The sequence below is a fragment of the Mugil cephalus genome, chromosome 5, assembly GCF_022458985.1.
Source record: "Mugil cephalus isolate CIBA_MC_2020 chromosome 5, CIBA_Mcephalus_1.1, whole genome shotgun sequence".
Taxonomy (NCBI): Eukaryota; Metazoa; Chordata; class Actinopteri; order Mugiliformes; family Mugilidae; genus Mugil; species Mugil cephalus.
In genome coordinates, this window is record NC_061774.1 from 12,887,794 (window position 1) to 12,901,221 (window position 13,428).

General features: G+C 42.2%; 1 protein-coding gene across 1 annotated transcript in view; it reads left to right on the forward strand.

Moving 5' to 3' along the window:
- The window catches only part of spock1 (SPARC (osteonectin), cwcv and kazal like domains proteoglycan 1), a 97,633-nt gene that overhangs the window by 41,792 nt on the left and 42,413 nt on the right, over positions 1–13,428 (forward strand). The window contains exons 3-4 of the mRNA XM_047584811.1: positions 4,461–4,469; positions 7,085–7,130. Coding sequence (XP_047440767.1) covers positions 4,461–4,469; positions 7,085–7,130 — 55 coding nt within the window. The remainder of the gene's footprint in view (positions 1–4,460; positions 4,470–7,084; positions 7,131–13,428) is intronic.

Sequence of the window (13,428 nt, forward strand, 5' to 3'; positions counted from 1 at the left end):
CTTCAGGGGTGTCTGAGAAGAAATTGTATTTACTACGTTATCCTCCACAGTGGTTCCACTTACTTCTTGTAATATCTTTGTTGGAGAGGCTTCACTTGATAAAGACAGACCAGACTTCATCCCCTCTGTGTCCTCCTTTGGTGAAATCGTCCATCCAGTGAGTGAGAGTGTAAGGGTCGGTGAATATAGCACTCGCGGTCTCAGAGAGTGAGTGTATCAGTATATTCTCTAAAATATGTGCTTTCTTCACCCATTCTTGCCAAAACAGCCAAAACCATTGAAATGTGCTAACCGCCGTTTACAGGCTATAGTGTTTGAGATGTGTTGCATCCAGTTAAGCCCCACCCTTTAAAAAAAACATCACTGTGTTTACAAACCGTGAAGGGGTCTGTAGAACAACATTTGCAGCTAATTGGGGGTAAAAAGGGAATAGTTCTCTCTCTGGCATCATCACTTGCTGATCACTTTGCTTTATCGTTACATTTGTTTTTTTGTGTGTGTTTTCATACTGGGATATCATATTCTACTCTCTCAGGTTCAAACTGCAAATGATGTATCTGTGTGTATCGTAGGTGATGTTCCTTTTTGCTGCTGTATTAACTATTTAAACAGGATTATGCATTTGTTTGCCCACCGACGAAATTTCACCACCAGCCGCCACTGATCCCAGTGCGAGAAATGAAAATGTTGACGGATTATGATAACCATAAACCAGCAAACAATATTAAGGTTACGCAACAGTTTCACGGTGCGAGCAGTGACAACTCCCACACTTGACGTAGTATTTGTTCCAGGGGGCAACTGCTGCCTAGGTCAGTCCAAACATCTCTGCCTTTAACTCTTGGCCCAAATGCGTCAGCATGACTCTGCCAATTTCATTTCAGTTAGTTCAGTCGAAATGACATGACCTCACCCTGTTTTGCGTTTGAGTGCTGGTCATAACATTAATTGCATATAATTCCCTCAAAGTCATTTAGAAAACTACTAATCCAAGTGTGTGGAAATTAATGAGTTTCCTTTTTAAGCAGTTCCTGTTGTGCCAACGGCCAGGACAGTTTCATAACCACTAATAATCCTTTTACCTTCATCTGTATAATGGTTTAACTGCTCTTGGTAAGGCTATATAAATCTGAAAGCAGATGACAAACCAAGAGTTCTGAGTTCATCCTTCTGGGTTTTGATGAATCTTGTGTGTGCAGTTTGAGTGTGCGGTTTTATGTTTCACAAACCAGACGTGTTTTCTCGAGAACAGTCTCATACGTTGCTCTGCTTCTCTCTCACAGTATGTGTACAGTCACCAAATTGGTATCCACCGGTCCCACTCAGCATTCCTTGCTGCTGCAGAGGCACAGCAGTACAGTAATCTTGATGCAGCCGATCACTGAAATCCACTCTCTTCTCTGTTGTGCTACTCACAAAGCTCATCTATCAGCTTCACAGGGTGCTGATCAGATCCCAGACCAGAGCTCGTCTCTAAGTAGGATGTAGCCTTAGGAGAAGAGCAAAGATGGGAGAGGGTGAGGAAGCGCAGGAGGAGGATGCGTAAAGGGGAATAAATTACAGAGTATGAGAGGGAAAAATGAAGGAGGGAAGGAATTCGGCAAGGTTCCAGAGCCATGAATAAAATGCATAAAGTACACAGTAAATTTTTAATGCTGTTTAGTTTCCACCGAGAGGCCAGATTTGCATCCTTATCCCCTGATTATGACATCTTCAGTCAGCACTTCAGGCATGGCTTTCCTATTTTAATGTTAATGGAGTATTTGTGCAAACTCATAATTACCCACTTGCGAGTATAGATGCACACACACATACACACACACGCCTACAGCGAAGGTAATTTTTGCCGAGAGAGGTGAATCGGGCTGAAGCCGCTGGCGATTTGCCTCCCCTGTGAATCGATTCTGTTCCTTTTCCTGTCACAGACGTCCTCGGGGAGCTGCTATCAGATGAGATCTCAGACCCATCACTTTAAAGCGCATAAAGAAAACATGAGCTGACCTGGTGAATGACTGTGAGGTCGCCATAGAAATGAAAGACTTTGGGGGGGTCTGAAAGGAGTGGTTTTAATTATTTGCGCAGCTTTAGCAACTCGTCGGACTGTTGCGCGTTAACGACATTTCAAAATCAGTCACAGGTTTTACATGATTACTATAATGAATATACAGCGGCCAATGGTGCTGATGAAGAAACTCCATTTATTGTGGATATTATGCTTTCTAATTAGTACTGCACATTTGTTTTATTCAAGCTAAAGCAGCACATCTGTATGTAAACAGAAATGTAACAATATGTCACACTATCTGTTTTTTTTGTTTGTAAAAAATTTTTTCTTGAAGTACTTCAGCTAGCGTTGCAAGGATGAGGAGCAGGGACGAAGGCCTTTCAGGTGACTGAAGCCACAACATGAGGTTTACATGTGCCAACACATAACTCACTGAAAAGCTTTGGTAGTGTGGTTATTATACAATCTATGGGAGGAAAACGCGACGTTAGTTAAAACCTGAGCACCGCACAGCCTGGCAACCAGATTACCAAATGTGCCGTACACTGTACGGAGGATCTGCAGCAATCTGCAGATTTCAGCGAGTTGTTTTCACCTTTGACGTGCTTTTCTTCTCCTTTTAATGGAACGACTTGTTTAAATTCATCGACCATGATTGAAACGGGCACCGCTAAATAAACTGCATCATGTACAGTTTTATAATAAAGGGATCACATTTTCACTGACAGCAGTCGTGCTGCATGGATTTTCATTTCATTTAGAAAAGACTTAACTAAACAGTACCATTTTTAATTTTTTTTTTGCCCGGCAGCAAGCTTCTATTGGCGAACTTTGCGCAGGCGTAGTTGACAGACTTCATCCACCATGCCGCTCGCCGCTGAAAGTTTGAGCAGCACTTCCATCAAAGGCGATATGATGATAACGGCACAGTTTTATGTCCTTGTAATCACTTTAAAGGGTTTGAATGACATTGGGGCAGTGTCGCAGTGAGCTAAACAGCCAGTTAATGCTTCTGAGATGAGCACACTAAAATATAAATGGGGGTCTTGGGAAAGGAAAGGTCATCCCTGTGACTTAGACTGAATAATAATCGGGCTAGCGGCGGCGCCGTTGAACTTCGGCAACACGGGCTTGAAGAAAAGAGTACAAGAGCTTTTCAGACAGCAGCACCGCCGCTGCAGGCCTCCGTTGGACGCAGTAAATGCTGCTGTCTGATGAGAACAGATGATACGTATTTGTCCTGTACACACAAAGTGTTAGGTTGAAATGAACTCGGCAAGAAACACCGAACAGGTACAAATTGAATTTGATTATAGAAATCAACAAGACAACAAATATATTCCATCCACAGGATCCACGGGAGAGAGTTATTCACTGTGAATCACTGATTCAGAAGGGGACCTCAAACAGGCTGTAATCCATCATAGTCAGTTGTTCATCCAAAGTTACCCTGGGTGCTGTAAACACATACAGAGTGGGAGAAACAAACTAAGAGAGTTGTATATCTTGAACTGCAATAAGTCAACCTAATACAATTTTGTTTAGATGGCCGAATTTTACAGATCACTAATTCGCTTCAGAGGGGATTGCAATCTGTACTACACGGCTCCGCAGAGGCTGCCCGCAGAGAAATTGAGAAATACAAATATTCTGTCCTTAAAAAAATGCATTTTGCCCTCAGAGTTACATGCAGGGAGTCTACAAGAAACTCTTTGTTTCACCTTTTATGTGCATTTTTAACTCATTTGAGTTATTCAGTCTAGTCCATAGGGATTAAACACAGCAGCCTGTGTTGCCATCTGTTTTAATGTGTTCTGTGTAATTTCAGAGTGGATACATCACACTGAATCTGCTCCACCTTAAATGTTTAACAACAAAAAGAAAAATTCAGCTCCAGCAACATCTGTTATTTGTGGATGTCGCTGGGGCCGAGTTTTTCTTTCTTTCTAAGTCACGTTTGGCTTGAGCTGGGAATCAGTTTTCCTCATTAAGGTAGAGTAACCGATTACAGATTAGACACAGATTATTACAGTACATCGACCCGGTCAATTGCACATTCCCTCCTCTCCAATCGTCCTCGTCTCACATCAGATTTCGCCGTAATAAAATCGCGTGCCTTTTCTCCTCCAGCCATCTTCTCCTTCCTCTATGCCGGGGCCGTTGCTCCATCTGTACAATTTGCCCTCAACGTGCTTCAGATTACATGCCACATCAAATAAGGCTCTCTCATAAGGCTGCGAATGCGAGCGCGCGTATGTGTGAAACCGTTGGTATTCTACCACCTCCTGAATCACATTCTGCTTAAATGAATCTCTGGAGTTGAGCTCAGTATTCAGAATGAGTAACACTGGCTTGTAATAGATCTGATAGCATACTGTGCCATTATCACTGACCTTTCTTTTTCTTCTCTTCCCCTTCCCCTCTATCGCTCTCTGTCCTCTGCAATCGCTTAAAGGAAGCAGAGGTAAGTATAGTCATTGTTTTGGTAAATTGATTATATTATTTTTGAAACACACTGTGCAGCCTGCCTCCGAGCCGCGCACATCACACAGCCTGTCTGACACTTGTTTTAAGATATTGTTGGAGATGTGGAGAGGGGCTGCTGATTTAAATGCACGGCAGGTTGGGTGGCTGGTTAGAGTGCTACAGTTCAGCATATTAAAATGTTGCCGTGGTGGCTTCACGGGTTTCATGCTCTCAGGGTAATTTTGCATTTTCTGCCACGCAAGTATTATCAGTCAGTCCAGAGGATTTTTAACTTTCATAATGAAATGAAAATAACATAAATTAACTAATAGTCTGACAGTGTTAATATCATACTAATGTATCATTTTTTCCCTGAGACAACATGGCCCAAAGTCTGCAGTCATTTAAGCTTTATAACTTCCCCAAAGCTTGAGAAACAACTTTCTGGATGATTCCCATGAAGCCACGGGAGCAGATGCTGGTCGTTAAGGCCTGTCCCTTTGTTACTCCCAGAGACGTTAGATGAGGTTGAGTCCAGGGTTTTTTTTATGGCCCTGTAAAAATTGTTACACACCAAACTGTGAAAAATATGAACCTGACTTTGTTAATGGTGCTGTAGTAAGTTTAGTACAGGAGAAATCCCCGTAATAAAGAGCTGTGTCAGACTTTTTGGATTTCTAATCATTCAAAACGCCAAACCAAGTACAGTGGCCAAAATACTAAATAACGCCTGTAAAGTATTCCCGGTTTGGTTTCCAGTCTGAAAATTGTTTCTCTAAATATGATTCTCCTGTATAGAGAAGATGGGTGTAGCCATGGGGTCTGATGAGGGAGGCCAAAGTGAATGTGGCTGAAAGTCCAACGCTATAGACTCCTTCATGGCCTATGTCACTCAGTGTGTTTAGATGCAGAGCTTAACCGAACTATACTCAAAATTCGACTTTCTCACTACAGTCCTTGTCCCAGTTTACACGCAGAAAGAAATTCGAATAACTGTTCTTCATATCAGGTCAGATTAATATGTAATACATCATCAGTTTCAGCCTGGATAACGTTGTAGTTTAGACTAAATCGTGACTAAAATTACATTAAGTTAATCCATATTCAGGGGATTCTTGCTACATGTTAATGCTAATGCTAAACGCTAGGTGAAGTCTCATACATTACCCTCCACAGTGGTTCTGCTCACTTTGTGTAATATAACTGTTGAAGAGGCTTTACTAGATAAAGGCAGACCAGACTTCGTCCCCTCTGTGTCCTCCTTTGGTGAAATCGTCCATCCAGTGAGTGAGAGTGTAGGGGTTGGTGAATATAGTCAGTCAGAGTCAACTTTTTAAAATAACACTTACAGTCTCAAGGAGTGAGTGTTTTAGTATATTCTCTAAAATATGTGTTTTCCTCGTCCATTCTTGCCAAAACCATTTACCGTTTACAAGCTTTAGTGTTTGAGATGTGTTGCATCCAGTTAAGCCCCACCCCTCAAAAAATATCACATTGTGTACAAACCGTGAAGGGGTCTACTGATCGTCACTGATGTGGGCTCCAACAAAAACTCCAAAAGACTCAATTCCCAAATTCATCAGCCTCTGTCAACACGTTTAATCCACAGGTCACAATGATTATTATGAACTCAATTCACTTCTGATGTGTTCAAGTTCTCAGTCAGAGCCACCCCTCACTACCACCCAGCGCCTATCTCTCGTCCAAATATGTTCATGGTACATATATGACATGTGATTGCCCAAATCAGCAAACCAGTGGTTAACATCACTGTGGTTGTATAACAGGAACAGAGTAGGAGGCAGAAAAAAAGATGAAAAGAGGCTAATGAGACACTAACTAGCTTTTATCTTTTCTTTTCAAACTTTTGTGTTGGCAGGTGTCATTTATAAAACAGGAGCTGGATGAGAGGGTCATCTGTTCATTTTCTCTTATTTTATTATTTTGTACGACTGCTTAATTTAGTCTCTTTATCTCACACTTATTCAGCAATAAAGCAGATAAATATCCCGCTGTCAGCCTAGCAGGCTTTCTCCGCCTGGTTCACGTTGTGCCACAGACACAGGGTCACTGCCTGCTGACACGCATATGGTTCACAGTTTAGCCGCAGACGCCGCCTCTACACGTTCACCCAGGCGTAGCAAATCTTGTAAAGAAACAATATCTTAAAAAATCAGCCAAATCCGGTGGCACACGTTTCTTGTTTGCTAGCGCAGTATAAAACAGATTATTAGTGTACGGTATATTGTTTCGATAACAACCGCAAAGCTGCTTTATGTTTTTATAAGGTCTGCATTGACCTTGGCACTAAATGTTTATGTCCTAGTTCAGCTCCTCTTTCTCCTCATATTTGTTGCTCTGTTTCACAACATCAAAACAACCTTCCAACTTTCGATGTCCTTTTCCTTTCTGCTGCACTGCAGTAATTAATTTTTTACCAAATATGAAAGTACAAAAAGCAGAGAAGGAAGAGAAGGAGGCAGGAATTCTAAGAAAGTTTGCCTTCGTATTTGGGTTGTTGTCTCCCCGATCCACAAAATATTCCAGTGATCTTACCCTCACCCAGTGGTTATTTTATCATAACCCACTTTCTTGTGTTGTCTTTGCACTCAGGATGATTACTTCAAAAGTTGGGCTCCTGCCAAGTCTCTTGATCAAGGTAAGTTGCTTGTTTTCAATATTAAAAACAGAGGCCTGACACGACTTCTAAACACAACTTACAGCGATGTTTCTGTTTGGTCAAGAAGGCACATGTTGCGCTCCCTTTCACCTTTTGATTCTACCTTTTAACCCTCAATTAATTCAATAGGGCGCACTTTGAGAAAAGTACTTCACGCGCAGGGGCTAATGTGGCCATCATCACCGCGGGATAAAGGCTCCAAAGGTCATTTTTCCGCAGTTGTTGTTCCTTTCAAGTCATTAGGGGCCATTTTCAAAAGCATGTGCTACCGCCGGAAACACTTTTATCGTTTCTGCTGAGCGCAGCACACTCATTCACCTGCAAACGGCATTTGAAATGACAGGGAAGACTCACAATACAGCTGGCGAAGGACATCGTCTCTGTCGACTTGCGGTGCAATAATGTCGCGTGGACCGAAATGTTTTCACTCGGTTTTAAATTCGCTTCTGCCTGCAAATGTATGCGCTGAGAAGCGGAAAGGATGCTGCTGATGAAAGATAAAAATAAAGTAAGAACACTGCGGTAATGATCTCACAATCACAGCCCGTTACAGGAAACAAACTCTGGCAAGAATCTAACATTAAACGTTACGTGCGGAAATGCAGCCATCTGTTTCAAAGGGAGTAAATCCCTTTATTTGATGCTTGAGCAGAATATTAAATATATAAAATGATATTTAGATAATCAACAGTTTAAAGTGTATTTCATAAGATGATTCTTTGTGTGTGTGTGTGTGCTACTTTCTCACCATATGCGCCGCTTATGGACTCACTATAGCGCTAATGCCAATTCTACTTTATCAATCACACTCAAGTGCGTAATGCTCTTAGACCCCAGTAACTCTTGGCTAAACTCAATTATTGCCAACACAAGCTGGCTCTCATTCACGCTCTACGTCTCTATGTGGTTCTCACACACACCGAAACCCAGGCACGCAGATTGAGGGGGGGCGGGTTAATTGGACTGCAGCTCTCTGAACAGCACACCCCGACTTTAAACCTCCCTGCCACTGAATTCGTTCTGTTCTGTGCTGCCTTGCTTTTGCATATCTAGCACAGTAACTGTAACTCTTCAGGGAAGGACTTGCTGAGCAGGTTTATCTGGGCCAGCTCCTCGCGGATGCCGAGCCTAATGAGAACAGCCTCGCCTCAGTGCATCAAATTCTGGTGTTGCTCTGTAGTTTCTCAGAGATGACTAAAAACAAAAGGTAAGCAGAGTTCTATTCTCATAAGCCGGGAGTAAATACATTAGTGTGATGCGGGCGAATCATCTCTGGGCCAAAATCCAGGAGGACAATGGCCAGATTTAGATGCTAGCTACCACCTTTATGTCACAATGCTCTCTATATACAGAAGCACTGGTTTAATTTCCTTTAGGACCAGAAACTTACAATGCATGTCTTTTATTTACAGTATATTTCACTGAATTGGACACAAAAAGCAGGGTGCGTCATGTGCGATGTCGTAAGAAAGTTCAGGAATAGTTCTACGCGCTATTCCTGTACGTCTGTGCAGCTGTTCGTTCAGCGGAGACATGTCCAAGAGGGCAGAAGACACTACTTTCAGAGCGAGACCTTGACAACTATCTTGGTGAGCACTGTCTAATCATCAAAACATGAGGAGCCGGAGAAACAAAAATAGAAACCCAAGTGGAAATAAACTGTAGCTTTCCTTTTATTAGCGGTGGCAGACAGCAAAGGTGTTTTTACAACTTCAAAATAGAAACCGCGCGTTCCGACACGTTTAGCTCAATTTGATTCAAACCGTTAATGGAAGTGTTCCTTACAGCGTCAGCCTGCGAGCCGCTCAGATCAGCTCCACGCTCAATTCATGTGACTCTCTGTCATATTTTGACAGCCCGCGGGGAGGCGAGAACGTGATATCTGTGCATTTATTCAGAGTCACTCCATCCAGCTTTGTGCCCATTAAATTCTACTACACAAAACTCAAAAAAGTTTTTTTTTTTTTTTTTTAATCCTTTTCTCAATCTTCTGTTCGCCGTGCTGGTTTTTGCCGCGGCGGCAGAGGCAGTGCGGCTCCCCCGCCGCAGAGCCTGATCCAATCAAAATGCACTCTGAAGTCATTCCCACACAAAAAGGCACAGCTTGCGAGCAAAAACTATTAAGGAGCGCCTAAGTAACAGGCATCAATCTGACTACATTTGCTGGTATCATGAGCCTGAATCGACTCTCTGGTTGACCCACTGTCACCCAGCTGGCGCTGCAGACGTCACGCCACTGGTAACATCAGCTTTTGGCTCTAGTGTGAATCAGCATGACAGGATGCTGAATATTAGTCATCTACTGTGAGGTTTGCGAAAGTGTTGTTTTTCGTAAGCAAACTTGACTCAGGCTTAGTCTTAAAAAAAAATTAAATCAATACCATAGGCCACAGAATTTGAGTTGGCGAAACTGTGTTTTGCCAAAAGCATGCGGCGCGACTAAATCTCACGTAATCTGCTGCGCGCGTGTGGTCAGATTGACCAAAGCACTTGAGGAGGTCAATAAAGCCGAGAGCAAACTGGCATCAATCACCACCTGCTGATTTCAGTTTGACTAATGAGTCACAGGTCGTCCTTGGAGACTAATCAGCAGTGAGGAAGGTTGATGGAGGAAAATCCAGTCCCCTGATGAATCACTGCTCTGCTCTGCTATTAATACTCACCTCAGGAGCATCTAATGAATGGAATCAGCAGGATCACAAATGGCTTGTTGTTGATGCTGAGCGATCAAATCCGCCAGTGGTAAATCTGTTTTGCAGAGTTCTCGTGGATTAATGATGTCCAGCAGTTCCAGAGCCGTGCTTAACATGTTTCAGAACACGCTGCACAAACCTGAAGTCTTTGCTTTGTTGTTTGTGTGTTCGGCCTTTTTCTTTCCATTTCCCGTTTGGCACATCAGTCCAGCAACAAACCAAACTACACATTCATGCCTTCGCTTGGTGGTCGATTATAAATCCTCCTCAAAGCTCATGTCTGCAGTGCTGAAGCATGAAACCAGGTCTGACCAAATAAACAAGATGCTTTTTTTCACCTTTTAAAGCCTGAGCTGGTGATACGTTAAAGCACATGGTATTTGAATTACCGTACCTCACAGTGGTTTGCTTTATTGACAATCAAACAATTCAAAGTATGGCTGAACACTGGGATGATGTGCTTTTGTCTGTCTTTTGGTGTGCTTTCACCAGTTTTTACCAACAAATTTCTCCAAACAACTCTCTCTTTTCCTGCGTAACTTCCCAGTTTTCAGCCACACTTTACATTAATACAATACAACATACATACATAGGCGGATGTTCAGGTCTTAAAGGGTTAAAGCTCTATATATTATTATTAGGAAAAAAAACATTGGTTATATCAAGAAAATTATAAAAATAATAAAAAATACTTTTAAGTTTGGGCATTCTAGGCTATGATCAGTTCAGGACAGACCTGAAAATAGTGTATGCTGAAAAAAAAGAAGAAAAAAAAAAGAAAAATACTTAAATATATCCTTATTATAGTTAAATATATCCTAAAGTAGTGGTTTTCTGTCTTTTCTTTCTGAACAGTATTAGTATGTTGATCCCTCCTGGTGTTTTGTGAATATTTATGACTCTTCTGGGACTATAAACACTATTTATTCTGCCAGCTTTATACATGCATATCAAATTCAAGGTAATCCTGATTATACTTGTGCACATGCACAGCAAGACATTTAAGTATCTTCGCTAATACAAGACATTTCATACTATTATTAATATAGAAAGATCCCAAAAAAAAAAAAACATTTTAATAGGATTGCCAAACAAAATAGAAGTACTATTATCATAAACACAGCTGCTTACAGATAATCTAACATTTTGAAGTTTGATTTAATTTTATTTGACGCACTACAGTTCCCATTGAGGCACCATGGTCGGCTGACTCCGGGATGCTAAACAGCCTCTGATTATACTCAATGCACTGATGTTTTTATGAGCAGGAGCTCCGCTTTTCTGTTGCTTTTTGTAAACTCTTAACGCACGCCCGGCTCTCCTCCCAGTATCCTCATGAGCCGGGAGCTCACTCACTTCAGAACATATCGTATAACTGAGGCAAACCTATGAAGATATGTGACTCAGTAGCTCATATCATCTTAAAGCTGCTAAAAACCTAATAGCCAGTGTAATAATGTTTGCTCTAGGTGGAGAGGACGTCTCCGTAGTATCCCCCAGTTCCCTTCACAACCATAAGACAATTTAACAGTCAGCTCGAATTTTCTTGTTTTCAGTGCGTGTTGCATTTGTTTGATGTCTGACCGGAACCACATCATCATCTGACATCCTGTTCATTTGGATAATGTACTTGGTGAGATGATGGAGCTTGATCTCCTTGAAGATAGAATTTACCTCACATAGATGCTCCTCTACTTTGTTTGCTAGCAGAAAGTGTAGAGGCGGTTCTAATAATGACGGTAATTGCATAAGTGCATAAATCAGTCCCTTTGTCATATAATGGGCTTGGTATCAACCTATGAACGCACATTTCTGCTTTGGAAAAAAAACTTGCAAGTAAATTATTCTTGACAACAATCTACTGCTCCCCAGAAAATATATGACATCCTCTTAGCTATTTCCCTCCTCTTCTTCTTCTTCTTCTTCTTCTTCTTCTTCTTTTTCTTCTTCTTCTCTTTTTGAAACCAACCGTTTTCCCTTCCTCAGCTTGGGTATCAGTTCGTCATTTCTCCGGAGCTCGTTGTTATTATTTCTGACGTATTGAGTTCATCATATGCAAATTGCAAAGCGACGAACAATGGGCGACTGTGAGTCTACACACCATGGTGACGTCAGTGCAGAAACACACGCTCAGCCTGCAAGAAATAATTGTTGGTGCATATTTGATTAATATTTTTGAAATGCCCCGGTTATTATTAGCACATTTCCCATGCGTGCGTGTTATCACTTTTCCTCAGCTTCTTTTACCTTGCAGGAAATCTTTAGCACACTCATCGATATGCTTTCCCTTCCAGCTCCACTAACGCGTTGCTTGAAATTTATTTGTTCATAAAGTTCAGTTTGACGGCGTCTCAGCAACTCAGGTAGTGACCTTTTCCTGTGGGACAGTGCACGCTGTGACTTGATCTGGCTCTATAAATGACTGTGGTGGCCTTTAGTCAAGTTTCTAGTGTGAAAGAGATATTATTTGGACCTCAGTTTGGGAAGACATGAATACGACATGGTCTAATTACAATCTGATTAATGATGACAAAAACTTTTCGAAACTCTCGCATGAAATGCAAATATTAAATTGTATTACAAACGCTGTTCATCTGATCAAAACGCAGCGAGCGTGATATTAAAGGACAGGGAAAGCTGTGATTTAATTAGCCTGATGAAAGCCTCTTGCTGGGAGATTTCTAGAAACCGGCTTTTAAATGTCACGACCCTCCTCGTTCCCACCGTCCGTGCACAGATCGGGACGTCCTCCGCGGTGCCGTATGAGCTGGTTTCCATGGTGACAGTTCATTGACCTGTCTGTTACCGGTCATGAATGGTTAACCTGTTAGGCCTCTGTACATGCTGTGCTTCGTGCGCTGAGGTCTGCAGCTCTCTAAGGAGATGAAGTTGTGTGGGTGACGCTGGCCTGGGTCCCAGACAGCCCTGCTTGCCCTGTAGGTGGATTACACAGACATCTGCTGTGCTCATGTCTGGGCTCTGCGCTTTCATAGTGTGCCAGGACTGACCCAGCACCAATACACCTCCTGAAGCTAATGTCACAACACATTGGACAACCACCAGCCTTTTTTTTTCTGCAGCTTTCAATTAAGGCTGTCCCTGGAAGTTAGCTTTGTTGTTTTGTGTTTTCCTTGCCTGGGGCGTCAGAAACATTTCATAGGTGTCTCCGTGTCTCATTCCACACTTCTAGTTGGGGGAAGGCTTCTTCAGCTCTGACAAACTAGTCACTGCTGGGTGAGGTAACACACACAAATCAAATCAAACTTTACTTATAGAGCTCTTTTCATAGAACTCCCCAAGCCCCTCACCCAAGACAAAATACAGTATGGCTGAGCACTGAGGCCACAGAGAGCCTGACCCAGACAGACAGGGGCTCCATAAAGCCCTGGAGCAGGACCCACAGCCCTCCAGGCCAGGACAACCCCCGGAACGGCACCCCTGTAGGCAGGCCAGACATAGTTCCCAGAGTAGAGGGCCCCTATGAGGAGCTACAAACTAAGAAACAACAGCGTAAAATATGAATAATACTAAAAGGAATGAACAAACATGATAAATTAATAAATTTTGAAAAATGAAAAAAAAGA